This window comes from Mustelus asterias, chromosome 2 (assembly GCF_964213995.1).
Source record: "Mustelus asterias chromosome 2, sMusAst1.hap1.1, whole genome shotgun sequence".
Lineage (NCBI taxonomy): Eukaryota > Metazoa > Chordata > Chondrichthyes > Carcharhiniformes > Triakidae > Mustelus > Mustelus asterias.
The window spans coordinates 153,770,331-153,792,384 of record NC_135802.1 but is presented as its reverse complement, the minus strand read 5'-3'; the positions used below and the strand labels follow the sequence as shown (position 1 = coordinate 153,792,384).

At 43.9% G+C, this 22,054-nt stretch overlaps 1 protein-coding gene across 6 annotated transcripts in view; it reads left to right on the top strand.

Moving 5' to 3' along the window:
• Positions 1–22,054, top strand: part of lztfl1 (leucine zipper transcription factor-like 1) — an 84,519-nt gene that overhangs the window by 37,880 nt on the left and 24,585 nt on the right. For 2 of the 6 annotated variants that reach the window (XM_078198836.1, XM_078198845.1), the window contains exon 9: positions 174–277. In XM_078198836.1, the coding sequence (XP_078054962.1) occupies positions 174–277 (104 nt within the window). Of the gene's footprint in view, positions 1–173; positions 278–2,632; positions 2,802–22,054 lie in introns of those variants that run through there. The other 4 variants (XM_078198870.1, XM_078198879.1, XM_078198853.1 and 1 more) reach the window with 3 other exon arrangements.

The following is a 22,054-nucleotide window of genomic DNA, read 5'->3' as shown; positions in this document are numbered from 1 at the left end:
GCATAACAGAAGCAGCCAGCCAGCGAATAACAAAACAGCTTGTAGGTCTTCTGTTATCAAAACCTGTTCTGTTGTTTTATTGGAAGGGAGGTCTTGCCCAGCCATGGCTATTGATTGACTGTCCTTTTATATATGCTGTGAAATATTCAATGAAATACTAATTCTAACAACAGGAGTTGGAAAAAAAGTTCCAGGAAACAGCTGCTTATCGCAACATGAAAGAAATATTAACAAAGAAGAATGAGCAAGTAAAGGAATTACGCAAACGTCTTTCACAGTGAGTTCACATTTCTGTCAATCCAGATTTCAGAATATCTTTACAAGACCAATTAGCCTGACTTTATTCATTCTTCCATCCAAAAATATCAAACAGGCCCTCTCATTTAACATCTAATTTAAAACAAAAAGTATTCTTGGATTTGCCTTTGTCATTCTGTTTGGAAGCTCATTGCAAATGTTGAGCTTTCTGTGGGTGGGAAAATGTCTGAGATCAAGCTTGCTTTTTGTCCCTGCGTTCTTTTTGTCCCATTCTTACAATTCAAGGTAATATTCCAATGTAACTTTTCCATTCCCATGATTATACTTTATACCTTGAATATCCCCTCACCAGGCTGGAAAGTCCATGGCCTGGAAATGCAGAATGTCCTAATTGTCCATACTCGCTGTTAGATATGCAGGCAGCGAGTGAGTACTGTGCTGTCTGCTAATTTTAATGACTTAGACATTTGCCGGCGCTACCCGCACTGTCCATTAGCTGTGTGCCTGACCAGGGAGGCCACAATATTGGGAAGGACACACACTATTTAAAGGCACCTGATATCACTCAGCAGGAACTGGTGTGGGACAGACAGAAGTGGCTGAAACGAAGAAAGCAAGCGCCATTGTTCTAAACTGCTGCACTGGAAGGTGACGTGGAACCATGATCGATCCTGTCATTTTGAGCCCTAAGGTGGAACGTACATTTTGCAGCCCAGTTTCTAGGCCTTTGTTCCTCCAGTCATTCCTCATGACTCAATTCTTCGACATTAAGGATCTGCTTCATGGTTCTTCTCTTCAGTAGTGCACAGTTTGAAAGGAAATGGAATAAGGCTGCTTTGTTTGACATCATCTGCAAATGTGACCTGAGGAAGCGCAAATTGTGTTGGACAAGAAATCTAACAGGGCAGGATTTTAGTTGTTGATATCAAACTAGATGAAACAGTGGCTTTTGAATTAAAACTCTTGGGGCCAAAGGGTTAGATATCAAGATGCGTTGATCTCTTCATGGGCAGAGCCAAGAGGTATAATGAAAGCAAACAGCACATCACAATGTGTAGCTAGGACAATCCCATATAAAACAAAACGCGTCATAGTGTTCTCATACAAGACATTGGATAGGTCCTGTTCTGAATGCTGTGTTCATTTCTGAACCCCTCACATGGCGGGAGATGTAGAGTTCCCGGAAAAGGTTCAGGGAGGGCTACTAGAGTAATACCTGGTTTAAAAACCCTCAGTTATCATGATAGGCTTAGGGAGATGCATCTTTTAACTCTAGAAAAGTATATAGTTCAGGAAGATTTGAACATAGAATCCCTGAATCATAGATTCCCTACAGTGCAGAAGGAGGCCATTCAGCCCATCAAGCCTGCACCAACAACAATCCCACCTAGGCCCTATCCACGTAACCCCATGTATTTACCCTGCTAGTACCCACTAAGGGGCAATTTATCATGGCCATTTTGAAATACAATATGGAGGAAGAGACATGTATAAGCATTGGACTAGCTTAGATGTCAGGCCGGTGTTGTTTCCACAGAGGCTCATTGTCCTTTGGAGTAGGTTTCTGGCTCATTCAGTGGATGCAGATTTGCTGCCGCCCTTCAAAAGGGAAGCTGAAGAACATTGATAAAGTTGCATACAAAAAGGCAGGTAGGATGTTAGATGATGTACCTCATTCACTACTGCCCCCAGGAATTCATTTTTGATTGCCTTAGGGGGGATGGGGTGTGTGTAGAGGACCATCGGGAAAAAATTCTCCACAATACATTTTCCTCAAAGTTTTCCTAGCTTTTAAAAAAATCTTGTTTTTCTGTCTCTTGTGGAAGATTAGAAGGGGTGATAGTCACGTTGCATGATGATTCTTTCGTAAGACAAATTTGGTAGACCAGTTAATAAAAGTAAATTACTGCAGATGCTGGAATCTGAAACCAAAAGAGAAAATGCTGGAAAATCTCAGCAGGTCTGGCAGCATCTGTAAGGAGAGAAAAGAGCTGACATTTCGAGTCCAGGTGACCCTTTGTCAAACCTTTGACAAAGGGTCGTCTGGACTCAAAACATCAGCTCTTTTCTCTCCTTACAGATGCTGCCAGACCTGCTGAGATTTTCCAGCATTTTCTCTTTTGGTAGACCGGTTGCTCTTTTCATGTTTTAAAATTTTATCTGCATATTGGTAAATTTTACGCACTCACAGGGAGAAGAGTATTTTTCTTCAAGTCGGATACCCTCTAGGTTCTTTGTTAGAAAATCTTCAACTATTTCCTTCAATTAGTAAAGACAATTTTAAAATGATCTCTTGGAATGTTATAAATATTACATTTCATGGTATTCTCCTATCCCAAAGCCCAAACGCTGACTTTGTGTTTAATGCTTTTAGGTATGAAGCAGAAGACTAAAGGACATTATGTGGCTCCAGTCAGGTTGCTTCAGAAAGGAAATTTCAGAAATGGACTTTCTAAATTCTTTATTATCTCCCTGTCTGGGAGCTATGTTTCCTTATTTAGAATTGTTTATTTTAGCATTATGATTAAAATTATATCACATTCCTTTGAACAATGTTCTATTTATTTAATTTCCTTGTGATCAACCTTTTATTTCTTGATTAAATTGCTAGCCAATAATGATTTTAATCACTGCGATCACCTCTCTGTCACTCCAGATCACATGGACAGATCACATTGTCAGCAGAAAAATTAAGCCAAAAATATAATACATCATTCTGTCAAATCAAGGCTCACTGTACATATGACACACTTATTAAGAGAATTTGCCCACATTCCCGGGTCATCCCAATGTACTTCACATCCAACGAGTGCTTTGAAATGCGGTCTCTATTATATAGGCAAACATAACATCTGTTTTCATCTTAACACCTGTAGGGATTTAATAGTTCCAAATTATTTGAAAATCCTTGCCTTGGGTTACCAATCACAGGCAAAGTGACTAAATTAAATATTATCCCTTTTCTTAATCCAAATAATCTGGTTTTACACGATATAAATGCTACCCATTTACACCTTTGCACATAGCTGTACTTTACAGAAAACTTGCTTATAATACTGACTTCTTAAAGTGTGAAAAGGTACAGCAACATGTTGTCATTATGTTAATTTGTAGAATGTTGAAAAATTCTAGTAAGGATACAGGTGCTGGAGAGATTTTATTTGACTTTTAACATTGGTATTTCAAGCCTTCGTTTATGCACCAATATATGTAGTTTATTTTTTTGAAAGTTGAGGCATTTTGCCAAGAAAACGCAAATAGTGACACCTCTAACTGATGGATACATTTGAGATTTGAAAGTTGGACGTTAAAGAGTACAGCAGCCTTTGTATTTGTACCTCGATTTATCTATGAAGCTTAACACATATTAAAAAGTTAAGAATTTCACAAGTTGCTTTGTTATTCTATCAGCAATAGGAAATATTGTGCCTCACTCTTACTGCAATCGCGGACCCGGCTGTTGTGTAGCCTCCGTGGCGCATCATTTCCTATGCAAAGCTCAAGCTGGTAATGATGCATGGAGCACGATAATGAACCAGTGTCTGCATTTCAGGTTTTGCCCTCACAGAACAAATAATTATCGGGAATAGGAAAAGGTCTTTACAGGCCCTTCCTATTTCATTGATAATCCCCAATTTACATGCCTTCTCACCACATTCCTTGATCCCATATCAACTAAAATGCATCTAGTTGCTTATTGAATCCATAGCCTGCCTAGCTAACATATTGCACGCTCAGCATCCTGACTTTCTTACTTAACATTTCCTCACTTTTATCTTACAATTGCTGCTATTTACAAAATCAGTCGACATGCTTTAGGTTGAATTTTGTAAATTTCCCTCCATCTTAAAACTCTTAAACAAATTATTGGTACTCTTAAACCATTCCTGCTTTTCTCCGTTACCCTTCCAGTGATTTGTTAATGGAAATTAGCACCATATCTGCCTTTATGTTTTTCTCCAGTTGCATTTCTTTCTAACAATAGAAGAGATTTGTCTGTTGTAATCTCTGGCTTTCATCTGTCCTGATGTGGAGATGCCGGCGTTGGACTGGGGTAAACACAGTAAGAAGTTTAACAACACCAGGTTAAAGTCCAACAGGTTTATTTGATAGCAAAAGCCACACTTGCTTGTGTGGCTTTTGCTACCAAATAAACCTGTTGGACTTTAACCTGGTGTTGTTAAACTTCTTACTTTCATCTGTCCAACATGAAATCATTTTTACCTTTCTTAACTAACACACACACATTTTATATATATATTTATATATAGATGAATTCTATGAATTCAACTTAAAACTAGACATTGTCCATAACAGGATTCGAATATAGCAAACACATCATCTACATATCAGAAATATGTCGGGTGGGATATTGGGTATCAATCCATCAAAGATCTTTGTTTACATTGTTTACACTGAACTGCATCTGCCACTAATTGGCCCAGTTACCTGTCTCCCATTTTTAGAATCAGCTGCAGACTTAAGGGACAGGATTTTCCCGACCATGTGGACAAGGGGTTGAGGTGGGACTGGGATAATAGAGGGAAGCCATATTGGGATTACTCCCCGATGCATTGCTACCACTTCCCTGTGTGGCTTGCAAAGAGAATCGGCTGTCTGAACCATGCAGATGGGCAGCCAATTTAAGGAGCTGGAGGCCCCATATATGGGATATTTTGTGGCCCTTCATGGAGCTTTGCCATTGGTGGAGTGGTCCCTGCCGCATGTGGAAGCTGCCAGCTCAGTGGCAGTGGTCTCTCTCTGTCTGAACCCAGCAGAGCCAGAGACGGCATGCTCCTCCGATGGGGATTTTGAGTTTGAAAGACTCAATTCCTGGATGATCCCAATCCAATGGCGGATCCCCCCCTCAATCCCAATGGACCTGCTAGTCTCAATGCTGTTAATTTCTGTACTGCCTTGCAGGCCATTGAGGATACCTCCATGTTGAGGTGCCGCTTGTGGCCTCCTGCTTGCCTGGGCAGTGCCCACCTCTCCCGGCCCTGTGGGTCTGCAGTCAGAGCCTGCCTGTCTTCTTTAATTGAACAGGCAGCTTGGAGGTGGTTAGTTAGAAGTCTGCTGCGTAGATTTTGCTGCCAGCAAGTGTGGCTCAGAACCCCTATCTGGTCCCAATGGCAGGATCCCTTAGCCCATGGGCAAATTCAGCCCAAATATTTGGCTTAAAATGGCAAGTTCAATTTGTTATGCAATATGAAAACCTCCCCTGTCATTGCTCATGGTGAATGAGGGGTTCTAAGATTAAAGCTGTTGTGTTAACCAGTATTACTGGGGCTATAGAACATAGAACAGTACAGCACAGTACAGGCCCTTCGGCCCTCTATGTTGTGCCGAGCTTTGTCCGGAACCAAGATCAAGCTTTCCCACTCCCTATCATTCTGGTGTGCTCCATGTGCCTATCCAATAACAGCTTGAAAGTTCCTAAAGTATCCGACTCCACTATCACAGCAGGCAATCCATTCCACACCCCAACCACTCTCTGAGTAAAGAACCTACCTCGGACATCCCTCCTATATCTCCCACCATGAACCTTATAGTTATGCCCCCTAGTAACAGCTACATCCACCCGAGGAAATAGTCTCTGAACGTCCACTCTATCTATCCCCCTCATCATCTTATAAACCTCTATTAAGTCGCCTCTCAACCTCCTCCGCTCTAAAGAGAAAAGCCCCAGCTCCCTCAACCTTTTTTTTATATAGGCTTATCAGTAATCATTGCCGCACTGGGAAAGGGGCCTGGACACAGGTATCGGAGTTCATCAGTGCTTTAGTTGATCATGTGATACATGTGATGTAACAAAACACTTCTAGACCCTCCCATTTTTGTCATAACACATTAGGGAAATTGGGGTGGGGTGGGGGAGGGAGAGTTTTTAGTGGGATCCCAGGATGAGGGAGGAGTAGTTGGGAATCTGATCAAGGAATTTGGGAACACTGAGCAGGTACCAGGGCCTGGCAATCCAGCAAGACTTAATAAAGGGGTTTTGGAGCATTGTAAGCTGCAGCATTTGGCAACACTGAGCTGTGAGATATTGTAGTATTGGGGAAGTAGGAGAAGGGTATCAAAACTGCCCTTTTCCCCCTGAGGGACAGCCCTCTTCATGTGTGGCGCCTTTTGTTAACGATCGGTTGATTTTTAAAATTAAAATTATTCCATCCAAAAAAAATAAATTCAAATTGAATCCAATTCAAGGTCCCCACGAGAGGGACAAACAAGAGCCCAGCTGATAAGATGAGGCATTGCAGGTTTGATTATGTTGTTAAAGATACACAGGTGGTGGGCATTGTTTGAGTACTGAAAGCATGTTTAAAGAGAACCTGGTGCCAGTGGGGAAACATCCAATTTATTTATTAGTGTCACAAATAGGCTTACATTAACACTGCAATGAAGTTACTGTGAAAATCCCCGAGTCGCCACACTCCGGTGCCTGTTCGGGTACACCGGAGGGAGAATTTAGCATAGCCAGTGCACCTAACCAGCACGTCTTTCCGACTGTGGGAGGAAACGGGAGCGCCCGGAGGAAACCCATGCGGACATGGGAGAACGTGCAAACTCCACACAGACAGTGACCCAAGCCAGGAATCAAACCTTGGTCCCTGGTGCTGAGAGACAGCAGTGCTAACCACAGTGGCACCGTGCCACCCCTACTAAGAGAGAGTGGAGAGGGAGCACACAGTATCCGCTGATATGCCTCAGGCCATCCACAACTGATGAGCAGCACAGGGACTGGAGTGCATCATCCTTTAAACTTCTGCCTTTGTTAGAGTTTCCCTTTACTGAGCTGTCAATTTATTTAATTAGTCAATTTGTTAATTAGTCTATTTTATTGGTGTATTCAAAAGAGTATAAAGAGAATCTGGTGGGACACTGATTTGGTGGTTATGAGGTAGAGATTTGTAATGCTGTATCCTGCGAATAAACTCACGAGCAATGAAAAGTCCACATCTTGTTTCGCGCTTTGCCATCTGGCTTGGAAACATTTAACATCCTTCAGCATTGTCCTGAATCCAATCTGTAGCCCTTTGGGTATGCTGCCCTCTCCCTTTCCCAGTGTTAGTTATTCCTGTCCTTGTTATAACAGTTAAGGGTAAAACCTCTGCTTCTGGTACATTTTCATAGAATTCATAGAAACCCTACAGTGCAGAAGGAGGCCATTCGGCCCATCGAGTCTGCACCGACCACAATCCCACCCAGGCCCTACCCCCACATATTTTACCCGCTAATCCCTCTAACCTACACATCCCAGGACTCTAAGGGGCAATTTTTTAACCTGGCCAATCAACCTAACCCGCACATCTTTGGACTGTGGGAGGAAACCCACGCAGACACGAGGAGAATGTGCAAACTCCACACAGACAGTGACTCGAGCCAGGAATCGAACCCGGGACCCTGGAGCTGTGAAGCAGCAGTGCTAACCACTGTGCTACCGTGCCGTACATTCTGAGAAGTCATGATGCGGAGATGCCGGCGTTGGACTGGGGTAAACACAGTAAGAGTTTTAACAACATCAGGTTAAAGTCCAACATTTGGTAGCAAATGCCATTAGCTTTCGGAGCGCTGCTCCTTCGTCAGATGGAGTGGATATCTGCTCTCAAACAGGGCATACAGAGACACAAAATCAAGTTACAGAATACTGATTAGAATGTGAACCGCTACAGCCAACCAGGCCTTAAAGATACTGACAATGTGAGTGGAGGGAGCATTAAGCACAGGTTAAAGAGATGTGTATTGTCTCCAGACAGGACAGTCAGTGAGATTCTGCAAGTCCAGGAGGCAAGCTGTGGGGGTTACTTATAGTGTGACATAAACCCAAGATCCCGGTTTAGACCGTCCTCGTGTGCGGAACTGGGCTATCAGTTTCTGCTCAGCGACTCTGCGCTGTCGTGTGTCGTGAAGGCCGCCTTGGAGAACGCTTACCCGAAGATCAGAGGCTGAATGCCCATGACTGCTGAAGTGTTCCCCCACAGGAAGAGAACAGTCTTGCCTGGTGATTGTTGAGCGGTGTTCATTCATCCGTTGTCGTAGTATCTGCATGATAGCGAGGCATGGTACACATGCAGATGCTACGACAACAGATGAATGAACACTGCTCGACAATCACCAGGCAAGACTGTTCTCTTCCTGTGGGGGAGCACTTCAGCGGTCATGGGCATTCAGCCTCTGATCTTCGGGTAAGCGTTCTCCAAGGCAGCCTTCACGACACACTACAGCGCAGAGTCGCTGAGCAGAAACTGATAGCCCAGTTCTGCACATGAGGACGGTCTAAACCGGGATCTTGGGTTCATGTCACACTATCAGTAACCCCCACAGCTTGCCTCCTGGACTTGCAGAATCTCACTGACTGTCCTGTCTGGAGACAATACACATCTCTTTAACCTGTGCTTAATGCTCCCTCCACTCACATTGTCTGTATCTTTAAGACCTAGTTGGCTGTAGAGATTCGCATTCTAATCAGTATTCTGTAACTTGATTTTGTGTCTCTGTGCCCTGTTTGAGAGCAGATATCCACTCCAACTGACGAAGGAGCAGCACTCCGCAAGCTAATGGCACTTGCTACCAAATAAACCTGTTGGACTTTAACCTGGTGTTGTTAAAACTCTTACTACATTCTGAGAACACATCTGGAAATTATTCACGTCCATTCTGTGGAGCTCCATTTAACATTAACATACAGATAACCACAGGCTGGGAGTGGCAGCTCTCTGATAATAGATCCTGGTCGGTGTCAAAGAGCAAAGTGGAAAATTAACCCTTTAATGCAAAGGTAGTGAGTTTGCTGTTTTATGTGTAGATATACTTTAATAAATGCATAGAAAAGCCTCTTGTTCAAAAGTTTTGTTTATACAGTTTCCACAAAGGTTGCTAGAACAGATATTTTTCTCACACCTTTCCGCTGAGGGTGGCACAGTGGTGCTGCCTTACAGCGCCAGGGACCCGGGTTCAATACCCAGCTTGGGTCACTGTCTGTGTGGAGTTTCACCTTCTCCCCATGTCTGTGTGGGTTTCCTCCGGGTACTCTGGTTTCCTCCCACGGTCCAAAAGTCGTGCTGGTTAGGTGCATTGGTCATCCTAAATTGCCCCTTCGTGTCAGGGGGACTGGCTAGGGTAAATGCATGGGGTTATGGGAATAGAGCCTGGGTGGGATTGTGGTTGGCACAGACTCGATGGGCCGAATGGCCTCCTTCTGCACGGTAGGATTCTATGATTACTTAAAAGGAAAACCATTCTTGATGCACTATTTTGTTTCCAGTTGAACCAAAGCCACAGATGTTGCCTGTAAGCAGACAAGCACAATTTTATCAATTTGAATGAAAGTAAACACATAACTAACATAAATCATTTGAATTTCAAAAAAAATCATTGTAAGGAGGAAGAACATCGTATTTTGACATATAGACACACCATGCTGAGTTCTGCGAGCTGCAAATGCTCAAAATAACCAACATGTTCGAAAGTTCTCCCTGACTCTTATGACAAAGTCGAGGGCTAAAATTTTCCAGCCCTTCCTACTAGCAAGATCTTCCAGTCCCACTGAAGGTGTTCCCCAGCAGTGGAGGATGAGAGGTGTGCAAAATCCCGTAGACATTGGTGGGGACTGGAAAATCTTGGCGCTGGCCAATGGCGGGCTGTCCCTGGTCAATGGCACGCTGCCTCCACCGTCAGAGTAGGGGGCAAGGGGTGGGCTGGAAAATCCCACCCAAGGTCTCTTGAGACCGTGAAATAAAAAGAACCCGATTGGCAACATTAAAAAATGTAAGAACTTACATTTCTGTCACACCTTTGAGTTGTCCCAAAATGCTTTGCAGCCAATGAAGTACTTTTTGAAGTGTAGTCCCTGATGTAATGCAGGAAAAGCAGCAGCCAAGTTGTGTGCAGCAAGATCCCAAAAGTGCAGCAGGGTGATTGATGACTGGATAATCTGCTTTACTGAGGTTGGCTGAGAGATAAATGTTGGCCGGAACACAGAGAGAATTCCTCTGCTTTTCAAATGTGCCACAGGTTCTTTTAGGTCTCATTTGAAAGGCAACAGTACAGCACTAGGAACTAGTACATAGAAAGCATTATTTCTGGTTGTATCACAGCTTGGTTTGGCTCCTGCTCTGCCCAAGACCGCAAGAAACTACACGGGGTCGTGAACGAAGCCCAGTCCATCTCGCAAACCAGCCTCCCATCATTGACTCTGTCTACACTTCTCGCTGCTTTGGAAAAGCAGCCAGCATAATTAAGGACCCCACGCACCCCGGACATTCTCTCTTCCGCCTTCTTCCGTCGGGATAAAGATACAAAAGTCTGAGGTCACGTACCAACTGACTCAAGAACAGCTTCTTCCCTGCTGCTGTCAGACATTTGAATGGACTTACCTTACATTAAGTTGATCTTTCTCTTCACCCTAGCTGTGGCTGTAACACTACATTCTGCACCCTCTCTTTTCCTTCTCTCTGTACGGTATACTTTGTCTGTATAGCGTGCAAGAAACAATACTTTTCACTGTATGTTTATACATGTGACCATGATAAATCGAATCAAAATCAAACTCTCGCAGTACTGCAATAAAGTATCAGTCTAGATAATGTGCTCAAGTTTGTGGAGTGGGCTTTAACCACAACTATCTGCCTCAGAGGTCAGGTAATAACTAATCCATGATTGCCCGTTAAAAATCATTAAAAGAAAACATTGAATGAACAAATTGAATGAGTTTGGAAAGTATGGCCTTTTGATTTTGTTTGAATTCCTCTTTCAAACATGGAAACTTTTATTTAGTAAGAAGTCTCACTAACACCAGGTTAAAGTCCAACAGGTTTATTTGGTAGCACAAGCCAAGGCTTTAACCTGGTGTTGTGAGACTTCTGATTGTGTTTACCCCAGTCCAACGCCGGCATCTCCACATCATAACTTTTAGTTACCGAGACAAGAATGGCAAATAAAAATACTGCAGGAAATGGGACAGTGAAATGATAGCTGAATGCCTGAAGACTGCGAGTGGAGTTGGGCTAATTTAAATTCTCAGCCACAGCCTGATAGCGCTGTTCAGTGCAGGATTCGTTAAACCACAATGTTAGAGGAGGCAGCTGGAGTTCTGACAAACACACAGGTCCCTGTGGGCAAGCTGTAGCAGGACAGGTCTTCATGCTTCACCAAAAGAACAAAGAAAAATACAGCACAGGAACAGGCCCTTTGGCCCTCCAAGCCTGCACCGACCATGCTGCCCGACTAAACTAAAACCCCCTACCCTTCCGGGGAGCATATCCGTTTATTCCCATCCTATTCATGTATTTGTCCGGACGCCCCTTAAAAGTCACTATCATATCCGCTTCCACTACCTCCCCTGGCAGCGAGTTCCAGGCACCCACCACCCTCTGTGTAAAACAAAAACTTGCCTTGTACATCTCCTTTAAACCTTGCCCCTCGCAAGATATAAATCTGTGGTGCAATAAAATTGCTAAACCTCAGGGTTTCACCCAAGTTCCACAAATACTACTTAGTATTACCATTTTGTTTCTGGCTTAAGGCATTATGTTTAGGTTGAGAACTCTGCCTCTCACCCAGACACCCAGTAGCTGGGTGTTTGCTATAAGTTTGACTTTTGCAAATGATCTTCAACATCCTGAGTTGTGACTTGAGGGGCGAGGCTTTCTGTTGGAATATTTCTTTTTTTTGTTTATTCATTGGTGGGACATGGGTGTTCCTGGCTGGGCCAGCATTTATTTTCCATCCCTAGTTGTTCTTGGAGAGCAGTTGAGAGTCAACCACATTGCTGTGGCTTTGGAGTCACATGTAGGCCAGACCAGGTAAGGACGGCAGATTTCCTTCCCTAAAGGATATTAGTGAACCAGATGGGTTTTTACGACAATCGGCAATGGTTTCATGATCATCGTTAAATACTGTTTTTTTAATTGAATTCAAATTCCAGCATCTGCTGTGGTAGGATTTGGACCCGGGTCCCCTGAATATTAGCTGTATTGCTGGATTAATAGTCTAGTGATAATACCACGAGGCCATTGCCTCCCCTCTGTATGAACTTCAGCGTCATCAGGAGAGGGTCAGGTGATCTAAGCCTTATTGAGCTGGACGATTTTCATTGACCAGTTTCAAATGCAGGTGGATGTAACACTCACCAAATCCTCAGATCACTTGGAAACACCAAATGAAGCTCTAGTTTATGCAACTAATCATCATTTAGTGCTTCCCACTGGACCTTGAATTCTAAACGGCAGATGGCCAGGCATTTTAGAACATCTTATGCTTGCCACTAACTTCCATCTACGGCTAAAAGAAAATCTAAGGACATGTTTTCTTTAGGCTCTGCTCCCAGATAATGGGCGGGATTTTACAGTCTCACTCGTCCCAAAACCGTAAAATCCCGCCCGAGGTCAACAGACCTTTCCATGTTCCACCCTTCATTCGCTCCAATTCGTGTGACAGGTGGGGCGGTAAAATTCTGGTTTATGGCTCAAAATTGATCCAACCCAGAAGGAAAAAACAGTAAAAGCTGGGAGATCAGAATACTTGTCCGAACTGGTCTTGTATTCCTTAAAATGGAACAACAGTAAAAACAGGGAGATAAGAATGCTGGTTCGAACTGTTTTTTCTATTGGGAATTTGAAGGAAAATGGTTGTCAATCATGTATTGTGTTCTGCCCTCAACTTTTCTTCAGAGTTCAGATATCTCACTGCCTGAACCTAATAGCAGGATATAACCTACAAATACAGGTCCAAATACTGAACAAGTGACTCTTCTGATCAAGTCAGGAGCCAAAAGGCGAGCACTGTTACTGCCTGACCTACTGTTCAGGCAATATTTGTCATAAGAGTCAGCTTCATGATGTCAAGAAAAAGGTCTTTAATTTCACAGAAAAATGACCTACATACAGAATGAAGAATGCATTGTTTAGGGCTGTGTCCCCTTTCTTTTGTGATGTGGCTTATTTGCAGGCAGGCAAAAAGGAAAAGTCACAAGCCTCCTTCACAGATTTTAAAGCTATCAATTTGACCCTCTCCTGAGCTTCGAACAACAACTTCCCTCTGTTGTAGAAGGAAACCCCTCCATTGGACACCAGTCCCATCCCCCAGACTAAAAAGAGAAGTCTTACCCTATTTTGGGGTTTTAATTTAGATTGAAATAATAAGAGACTTGGAAACTATAGATCAACTTGAGAGAGATATTGAATGTAAGGAGATTTTCCACAAGCAAGCGATATGTCTACAAACTCTCACGCAGGATATCCGCCACTGGAATTTCTATCCAAGGAGGGTCATTGTCTTGTGTGAAAAAACACACAACTCCACCCCATAACTGTAGCATCATGGCCCTTTTTGGCTAACCTGGTGTTGTTAAAACTCTTACTGTGTTCACCCCAGTCCAACGCCGGCACCTCCACATCATAACCTATTTAAACCAGAGCTTTCCAGTTTTACAGTGACATGACTTGTTTTAGCATAAAACTGTTCACGGCTGTGTCAAGCACCAATTCTTCCCTGCAGCAGATAGTTCTAGATTTTCAATCCCACCAGATGCCCAGAATGAGACCAAGTTAACCCATTCTCTACCAACAGCCCACACTCTCGTTCTTCATATACACATACTTGTCAGCTTTGTTTCTCCACCTAATGCCTGTCTTCCTCTGAGGCACAGTTTGGGAAGCCACTAGACAGCTACATGAGGTATTGCTGCATTCCAGCTAAGGGGGAGCAGCCTTGACTCACTCACAGGGAGACAGATCCTTTAAACCAATATGAAGACAACACATGGGAGGTGACCTTACCTTCTTGCCCTGCCAGTCGATGGGTGGGATCAGCCAGTAAGATCACCAGAGAGCCGAAGAATATTTTTTCATCTCTCGCGATCTTACCGGCACCGGATATCCGGCGAGATTATATTTACATAAGGGGGTGGGGGGATCAGAGGGTCAGTGCGAGGCAGGGGGATGGATTGGCTGCAGACGGCAACCATAGCGGGGGAGGGAAATTAGCCGTGGAGGCCAGCGGTAGCTGGGGAAAGATGCCTGACAGTTCTCTCCGCTCTGTGCTATTGCACAGAACAAAAGAGATATCTGCGCATGTGCAATGGCGCCCTCTGCTGCAAGCTGCCGGCTAAGCCCCGCCCCCTTCCTGATGGCGGGAAACAGATCCTGCTTCATGTTTTCCTTAGAGTGTGGTAAGATTCAATTTTTAACTTGCCCAAAAAAAAGCACGATTACCTCCTGTTTACAAGCTCGTTTGGCACTTAGAATGTTTTTGGTAAGGTCACCCCCATGTATCCTAAAGTGTGCTGCCTGGAGCCCAGTGACAATGTGGTGAGATCTCAGAGTGTCCCAGCACAAAGATGAAGGTCCTGTGTGCAAAGCCCAGCGAGGGAAATGGTGGGTTTAGGCTGAAGAGGCCAGACTTAATGCTGCAGAGTTCCATACCAAAACACTGGCATTGCTTCACAATCATAGACTGACGGAAGTTACTTTTGTTCGTCAAAGGGCAGTATCAGTGAAATGGAAAAATCAGAAAATCAAACAGTGAGAGTTAGTTTTGGAACAGCTCACAATGTGAGAACACGAGAGAACAACTCATTAGCAGTATTGGTCTGACTCAGACAGATTTGATTAATCCTCATGATGACTGGAGCTGCTAAAACAAAAAAAAAATTTGTACTAATAAAAAACTTGCAAATGCTGGAAATCTAACATTTAAAAGCAGGAAATGCAAGAATTATTTCTATAAACTATACAGAGATCACAATTCGATTACCGGACTTTTAAATCAAAATAGACGACTGCTCTCTCATCACTAAACTTGATGGTCAATACATTCAAACCTAATGTTTCATCAGAGACTGGAGATAGCTTTGATGTAGCTTTGATGTTATTTGTCCCCCACACAGAGGGAGTTTGTGGGGATTGATAAAAAAAGTTGGTACCAAGCCAAGAGACAAAGGGATCTGTCGCCCCACTCCCATCCTCTACAAATATTGGGTAGAAATTTTGTTGCCTATTTGCCAACGTTTCAAGCACAATTTCAGCACTAGATGTGGAAATTCTGCCACTGGACATTCCTTTAAGTGTACCCGCCAGTATATGGGTGAAGCCAAGTATCAGGGCTCCCAGGTGACCACTGGAAATGGACACTGGCCTCATTAAAACATGTTAGTCGCTACTTGGCCATTTGGCTAAGATCAAGTGTAGGACCAACCTGAGATCGAGTGCAACGTCTGTTCTTGTCAGCTGGGATTTTGTATATCTCCCTGGTGGGGACCTTGAATTGGATTCAATTGGAATTTGTTTTTGGAGCAAACAAAGAGATGGCTTAAATCCCTGTCCACTCTGCACATTGGCTGTGTAACTCCAAGGAGGGAATAAAATTTAAATTTAAAAAAGTTAACAGGAGTCTTGCGTATTAATTAGAGACCATTCATCTGTGCTTCCTTAAACACACTGTCAGAAAACAAAGGTAACTTTTTAACTACAACATTTAAATGGCTTGTTACTCCGCATGGTAAACCACAGAGTGAAAGAAGTCAGCATATAGGTGACTTCACAGGTCACCTATGAAGGTCCAGGCAGCCATTGCTAAGAGTCTTCTTCAAGAAGCTTCCATCACCATTTTGTGGAGGCCAAAACTAGCAAGTACGGAAAATTCCTTTGTCTTGGCATCAATGGCAATGCAATCTTGAAAGCCTGTAAACTCTTAAAGCTGCAATTTAATTTTTTTAATCATGGATCATATTTCAACGCTTCCAGATCCATTTGGACTGCAACATATTAGAAATTTGTATTGTAACATATTAGAAAATATAATTTTAATTGGGTTCAATTTAATGTTTCTGTGTAATAAAGGGTAAACTATAGTTAGATTCATGCTGGGCAAAGGTGTTTGTTTGTGTGGGGGTTGGCTCAGTTCAAACTGTGCTGCTATTGTGCTGAAACAGTGTTAGGCATGAAAAGTAAACATGCGCTTGGAGAAGTAGAAGTTGTTGCATAGCAACCATGGGTTGCCTTTAGGATAGGAAAGATTTCGTTCTGGTGTTTTAATTGAATTAATTAGCAGTTGAAGTTAGGAAGTCGGGGGGGTGAACATCTCTCAGCTCTGCCAGATGAAAAACTGGACAGGACAAGGGGGTTGCAAAAAGGCAGACTTCCCAAAGTAGCAGATAAAGTCCAGACAACCAGGGAGTTGAGACAGAAAGAATGTCTTAGGAAGACCGCAATTAAGAGAACAGACCAAGAAGTTGAGTAAGGTACTGTTGAGGGGAAAAGAAGATAAAGTACTCCAAATTGAAGAGATAGCTGCGTAATCAGATTTAAAGTGGGAAAGCAGACTTTAGACATAAATCAAACGTTTGTATCATTAGGACAGGAGATTACAACATTTAAATGTCTTGTTACTCCGCATGGTAAACCACAGAGTGAAAGAAGTCAGCATATAGCTGGTCCAGGCAGCCATTGCTAAGAGTCTTCTTCAATTCTCAGTCCAGCTTGTCAGCTCACAATGACACAGCTAATCAGGGAAAGCAATTCCTGAACTGCCCAGCAGAGCGACCTTGTCAGTGTTGTGATGTGAAGCGCCCTCACAGGAGGGATCAGCATCCTGTGAGTACAGCCTGATGCTTCCACTGTAACTGGATGGGAAGCTCTGGCAAACTGTGCAAGTTAAAATCCCCAGCAATGCACAGAAAGCCCAAACGTAACCCATGAGGTTGAGACCAAAAGCCCAGAAGATGCACAACCATGTGAGTGAGGTCAAAGGTTCTGGATTCTTGTTTTGGAATGCTGGTAGCTTTGTCATTGGTCAGTAACAAATTTTACCTGAGATCCAGGTGCCAGGGTGACATTCCTGTCAGAGAAGGCAACAGGCCTCAGAGGCCTCTGGCTTCAAATAACAAACACTCCATTTTATGAGGCAGGAATAATCCCGCCTCCAGTCATGATCCTGGAACCACTGTGGTATGGTTGCAAACAGCTCTTGGAGCTGATGTCCATCGTCTGTAACCAGCTTTTGCCTGCATATCCTTGGATCCCCTCCAGATGGCAGAGGATGTCAAGGCAAACACCATTGTTAACCAACCAGAGCAGCACGGTCCCGAGTACGCAAACACTAAAGCGTATCCAGACTCGGACTTCAACTTTGTGTCTATTCTCATGGCAAGTCCCAGAAAACCCCCAGAATATCATCCAGAAGATAACCATAGCGCCTCCAGTGAAAATGGGGTGGCACGGAGGCACAGTGGTTAGCACTGCTGTCTCACTGTGCCAGGGACCCAGGTTCGATTCCGGCCTCGGTCACTGTCACTCCATGCACCCCGGACATTCTCTCTTCCACCTTCTTCCTTCGGGAAAAATTCTGAGGTCATGTACCAACCGACTCAAGAACAGCTTCTTCCCTGCTGCTGTCAGACTTTTGAATGGACTTACCTTGCATTAAGTTGATCTTTCCCTACACCCTAGCTATGACTGTAACACTACATTCTGCACTCTCTCATTTCCTTCTCTATGTACGGTATGTTTTGTCTGTATAGTGCACAAGAAACAACACTGTCTGTTAATACATGTGACAATAATAAATCAAATCAAATCAAATTAAATGTCTGTATGGAGTTTGCACATTCTCCCCGTATCTACACGGGTTTCCTTCGGGTGCTCCGGTTTCCTCCCACACTTCAAAGATGTGTGGGTTAGGTTATTTGGCCATGCTAAATTGACCCTGGTGTCAGGGGGATTAGCAGGGTAAATATGTGGGGTTACGGGAATAAGGCCTGGGTGGGATTGTCGTCGCGACAGACTCGATGGGCCGAATGGCCTCCTTCTGCACTGTAGGGATTTTATTCTATGATTCCACAAGAGAGTGATCAGCTGTCCGAAAAGCCTCTGCCTCTAACTGCAACATCGGTGCCGCTGATCAACACCCCAACTATCAAGCACCCATTGCAGCTGCCAGCCTGTATGCCACGATCACAAGGGATTCTAGAACCTGCTGCCAGTCTTCCACCCAAAAAACAGAGGTCCATCTGCCACTAAACCTTCTTCTCGCCACAGGAACACTCTTCCTCAGCCACAGAGGGCATCGGGACGGCCTACAGGGAGAAAGAAGGAAAGCAGGAAGCAACACAGAGACAAGCGCCTAGTTCGTCTGCCCCACAAGAAATGATTTAGAGAAATCATCAAACAGGGCAACAGCCGAGTTGACCAGGACCGGTTCAACACAAAGGGATGGAAGGAGAGAATGAAAACATACCCAAATGACAGACCGACCTCCGGGCCAACAGGAAGAACCAGAGCCAACAGAGTCCACCACTCCTCCGACAGAAAAGTAAATGAAATGTGGAAGGGTTCTAAAACCTCCAGAACACCTGGACCTGTAAATTCAAGGACTTGAAGGAGGAAAATGGGGTGGTGAGAATGTTGTGGACGGAAACCAGGGGAATGTGGCAGCCCTGCACATGGGCAACAGTCAACAAAACGTCTTGTGGGCCACACCCTGATGTGTGTTCTGAGGGCCCTCCGCATGTGGTCTCTGCGCTGCAGGTTGCCCACCACTCTGCAGAAGCTGAACACTACTTTACGAGCAAGCAGTTGAATATATGATTAGACTTCAATGACTCTTCAATGCATCAGGAGGTACTGTTGCCTTTAATTCAGGTTGCATTTTGTTTATAATTAAGCTATTATTTAGGAAGGAGCTGCTGTTTTTCCGTTGTCATCCACAGAATAATAGATTTGAAACTACTTTGGTTTTCCACTTTTTAATATTAAACGGCTGAAGCATTGTTGAAGCCATAAACAGCCACTCCATACATCATGGCATCTGTGTGTACCATCCTCAAGAGGTTCTGCAGCAACTCACCAAGGCTTCTTTGGCAGCATCTACCAAGCTCACACCTCCCACTGTTTTTAATGTGGTTGAGCTAGAATTCCCCAACACTCTTAACCTCATGCATAACCCAGCCATGGTCAAAATGTTACTTTCTCTCATCACAATGTTGCACCATTTCCCCTGGGCATTTTTATTGCCCATTTCACCATCTTGCCATTATCCCCTTAGTTCTTGCAAATTATTTGTTACGCCTCCCATTTTAACATTATCTACAAACTTGCACAGCACACCCTCTGAGGATGTAAGATGGCAGAGTTGGAGTAGGCCATTTGGCGCCTTGAATTTGCCATTTAATGAGGCAATGGCTCATTTTTTTTCACTTCAGCTACACCTTCCCTCACCACCCCCGTATTCCTCTATACCCTTAGTATCCAAAAATCCATGTCTGGCTTGAATATACTCAGCGCCTGAGCGCCCACAGCTCTGGGCTCACAACCTTCTGTCCAAACTATTAATCTAAATAGTGAACAGAAGCGTACCAAGCCCTGTAGATAGACCACTGAAAAGCTGCCATTCACGCCTAAACCATGCTTAATCCTTTCCAAACTGTTCTCCAAATTTGTTATCCTCGCTATAATTCCACATTTTTAATCTACTCCAATAGTACGTCTGGTACGTTATCAAAGGTTTGTAGACCATGTGAGGGATTTTTCCCCTCTCTGCGACGTGCTTCAAGGTGGCGGGAGGTGGCATGTGCTCGCTTCGCTGGCGGCGGGATCTTATGGTCCTGCCATTGTCTACGGGGTTTCCCGTTGAATGCACCCTTCACCACGGGGAAACCTGCAACGGGAGTGCATTGTTGGAGGGACCATAAGATCCCAATGGCGCGAACGGGAGTAAGATTTTGGAGCATATCCACTACATTTTCATCAGTTGCTATTTTGGTCACCTCCTCAGGTTAATCACAATGTTCCTTTCCGAAATTCATGACGTTTTCCTTTTATTCGTTTCCATTTAAATATGTGGTAATTTTATCTTTAAGTAAAGATTTAAAAAATCTTCCCTCCCAGTATTTTCTGCATGTCACTACTGCTTGGAAATAAATATTATTAACTTAGGAATAATGCTCTGTCAAAGAGTCAGTGCAGACTCGATGGGCGCTGGAGTGTGGCGACTAGGGGATTTTCACAGTAGCTTCATTGCAGTGTTAATGTCAGCCTACTTGTGACACTAATAAATAAACTTAAACTTAAATGGCCTCCTTCTGCACTGTAGGTATTCTATCATTCTGTGAATGGCCTAATTTATAATCCAATAAAAAGAATGCACATTTCTCCATGGTCAGTTTTGGGAGCCATACAGGAGAAAGTGAGTTAAAATAACCCAAAACATCGGTTCGATTTTGTAGCGGTATTTGGATCTAAGCTAGATGGTGATTGTGAAACAAGACAGGCCTTTTCCTTCATAACAGTAGTATTACAGATCTTTGCCTCTGAACTACTAAGCATCCCAACCATCCCTCTCTGGACATACTCAGTCCTTAATCAAACAATGCCCGTCACCTCTGTATCTATCGCAACATAATCGACAAAAAATGAACAGATTCTCCTTTTCTTCTTTAAACACAATAACTAGCACTTAAATAATTGCAAAGCAATATAAGAAAAAGAAAGGATTCTCCATTCTCAAAAATTAGTAGATTACAAAGTTGTATTCAATAAACAGATTGCAACACAAGTAATTTATTCACGTGTGGTTAATGTGCTGGCCAGCAAAGCAGGGGAATTTTGAAATGGCAATGTGCTTAAACCCACTTCCATGTAACAGTCACCAATGTGGATCAGACTCAATGACAGATTCAGCATTTTTATAATCGTATATCTTGAAGCTTCATTCCAAAGTTGTTTTTCTGGTAAATCACAGAACCGTTCAACAATTACTGACTCAGTTTTTAATTCTGGTATGAGTTTGTAACCGCACATCCAACTCAGAAGATCTCGATTAGTTTGACAAGTTAACCAGTGTGTTTGAGTTGTAGAGATTCAGAACTTCCCAGGTTGGGTGCTGAGTTAGCTGATTGCAGCCTCGATTGCCAATCCGTGGGTTAGAGTGGGGAGAACTGGCCTGATGATTAGCATTAGGGAATTTAAGAAGCAGGTGGAAGGTTTGAATGCCGGTGGAACATCAGTGGGGAGAGGGATACCAGCGGCAATAACCTGTCTGCTGGATATACCAACCTCCCACTCATTCATTCACTGGAGGCTCTGATTCAGTAGACAGGAAGTGAGAGGGCTGTTCAATACAGCGAGACCTACTGTTTAACTCTAAATAGGGAGCAGCAATGGGTGGAACCTTACTATCAGACTGAAAACCGGTGTGCAATTCTCCAGCTGCACAAACCAGCTTTCTCTCCAGATCGTCAGCTTCTCTGACGAGCAAGGCCGCAAGGATCGGAGGCCCTGATCACCATTTTTAAAGGGCAGAACTGAACTTGCCCCCTGCCACCTCCACCATTGAAGTATCCGGGGCTATTCCCTTCCCACCTCCCTGACCACCGCAGAAGGATTGCCAGCACCCAACGCCCGCCCCCCCCCACTACTGTCTGCTCTCTCCTGTGTCTGCAATTTCCGCCCTCACTGCTCCCCCCTCCCTCCCCCACCCCCACCACACATAACTGGAAAGCCCCTTCAAGGGCTCCCATGAGGCCGCACTATGGCACTGCCCCATGGCTCTGCCCCTTGGCACAGGTTGGTATTGCCAGATTTGGGGAACCCAGGTTCGAATACCACCATGACTGATGCTGCAATATGAATTTAATAAAAAATATCTGGAACTAAGAATCCACTGATGACCATGAAACCATTGTGGATTTTCAGAAAAACCCATCCTGCTCTTTAGGGAAGGAAATCTGCCATCCTTACCTGGTCTGGCCTACATGTGACTCCAGAGCCACAGCAATGTGGTTGACTCTCAACTGCCCTTG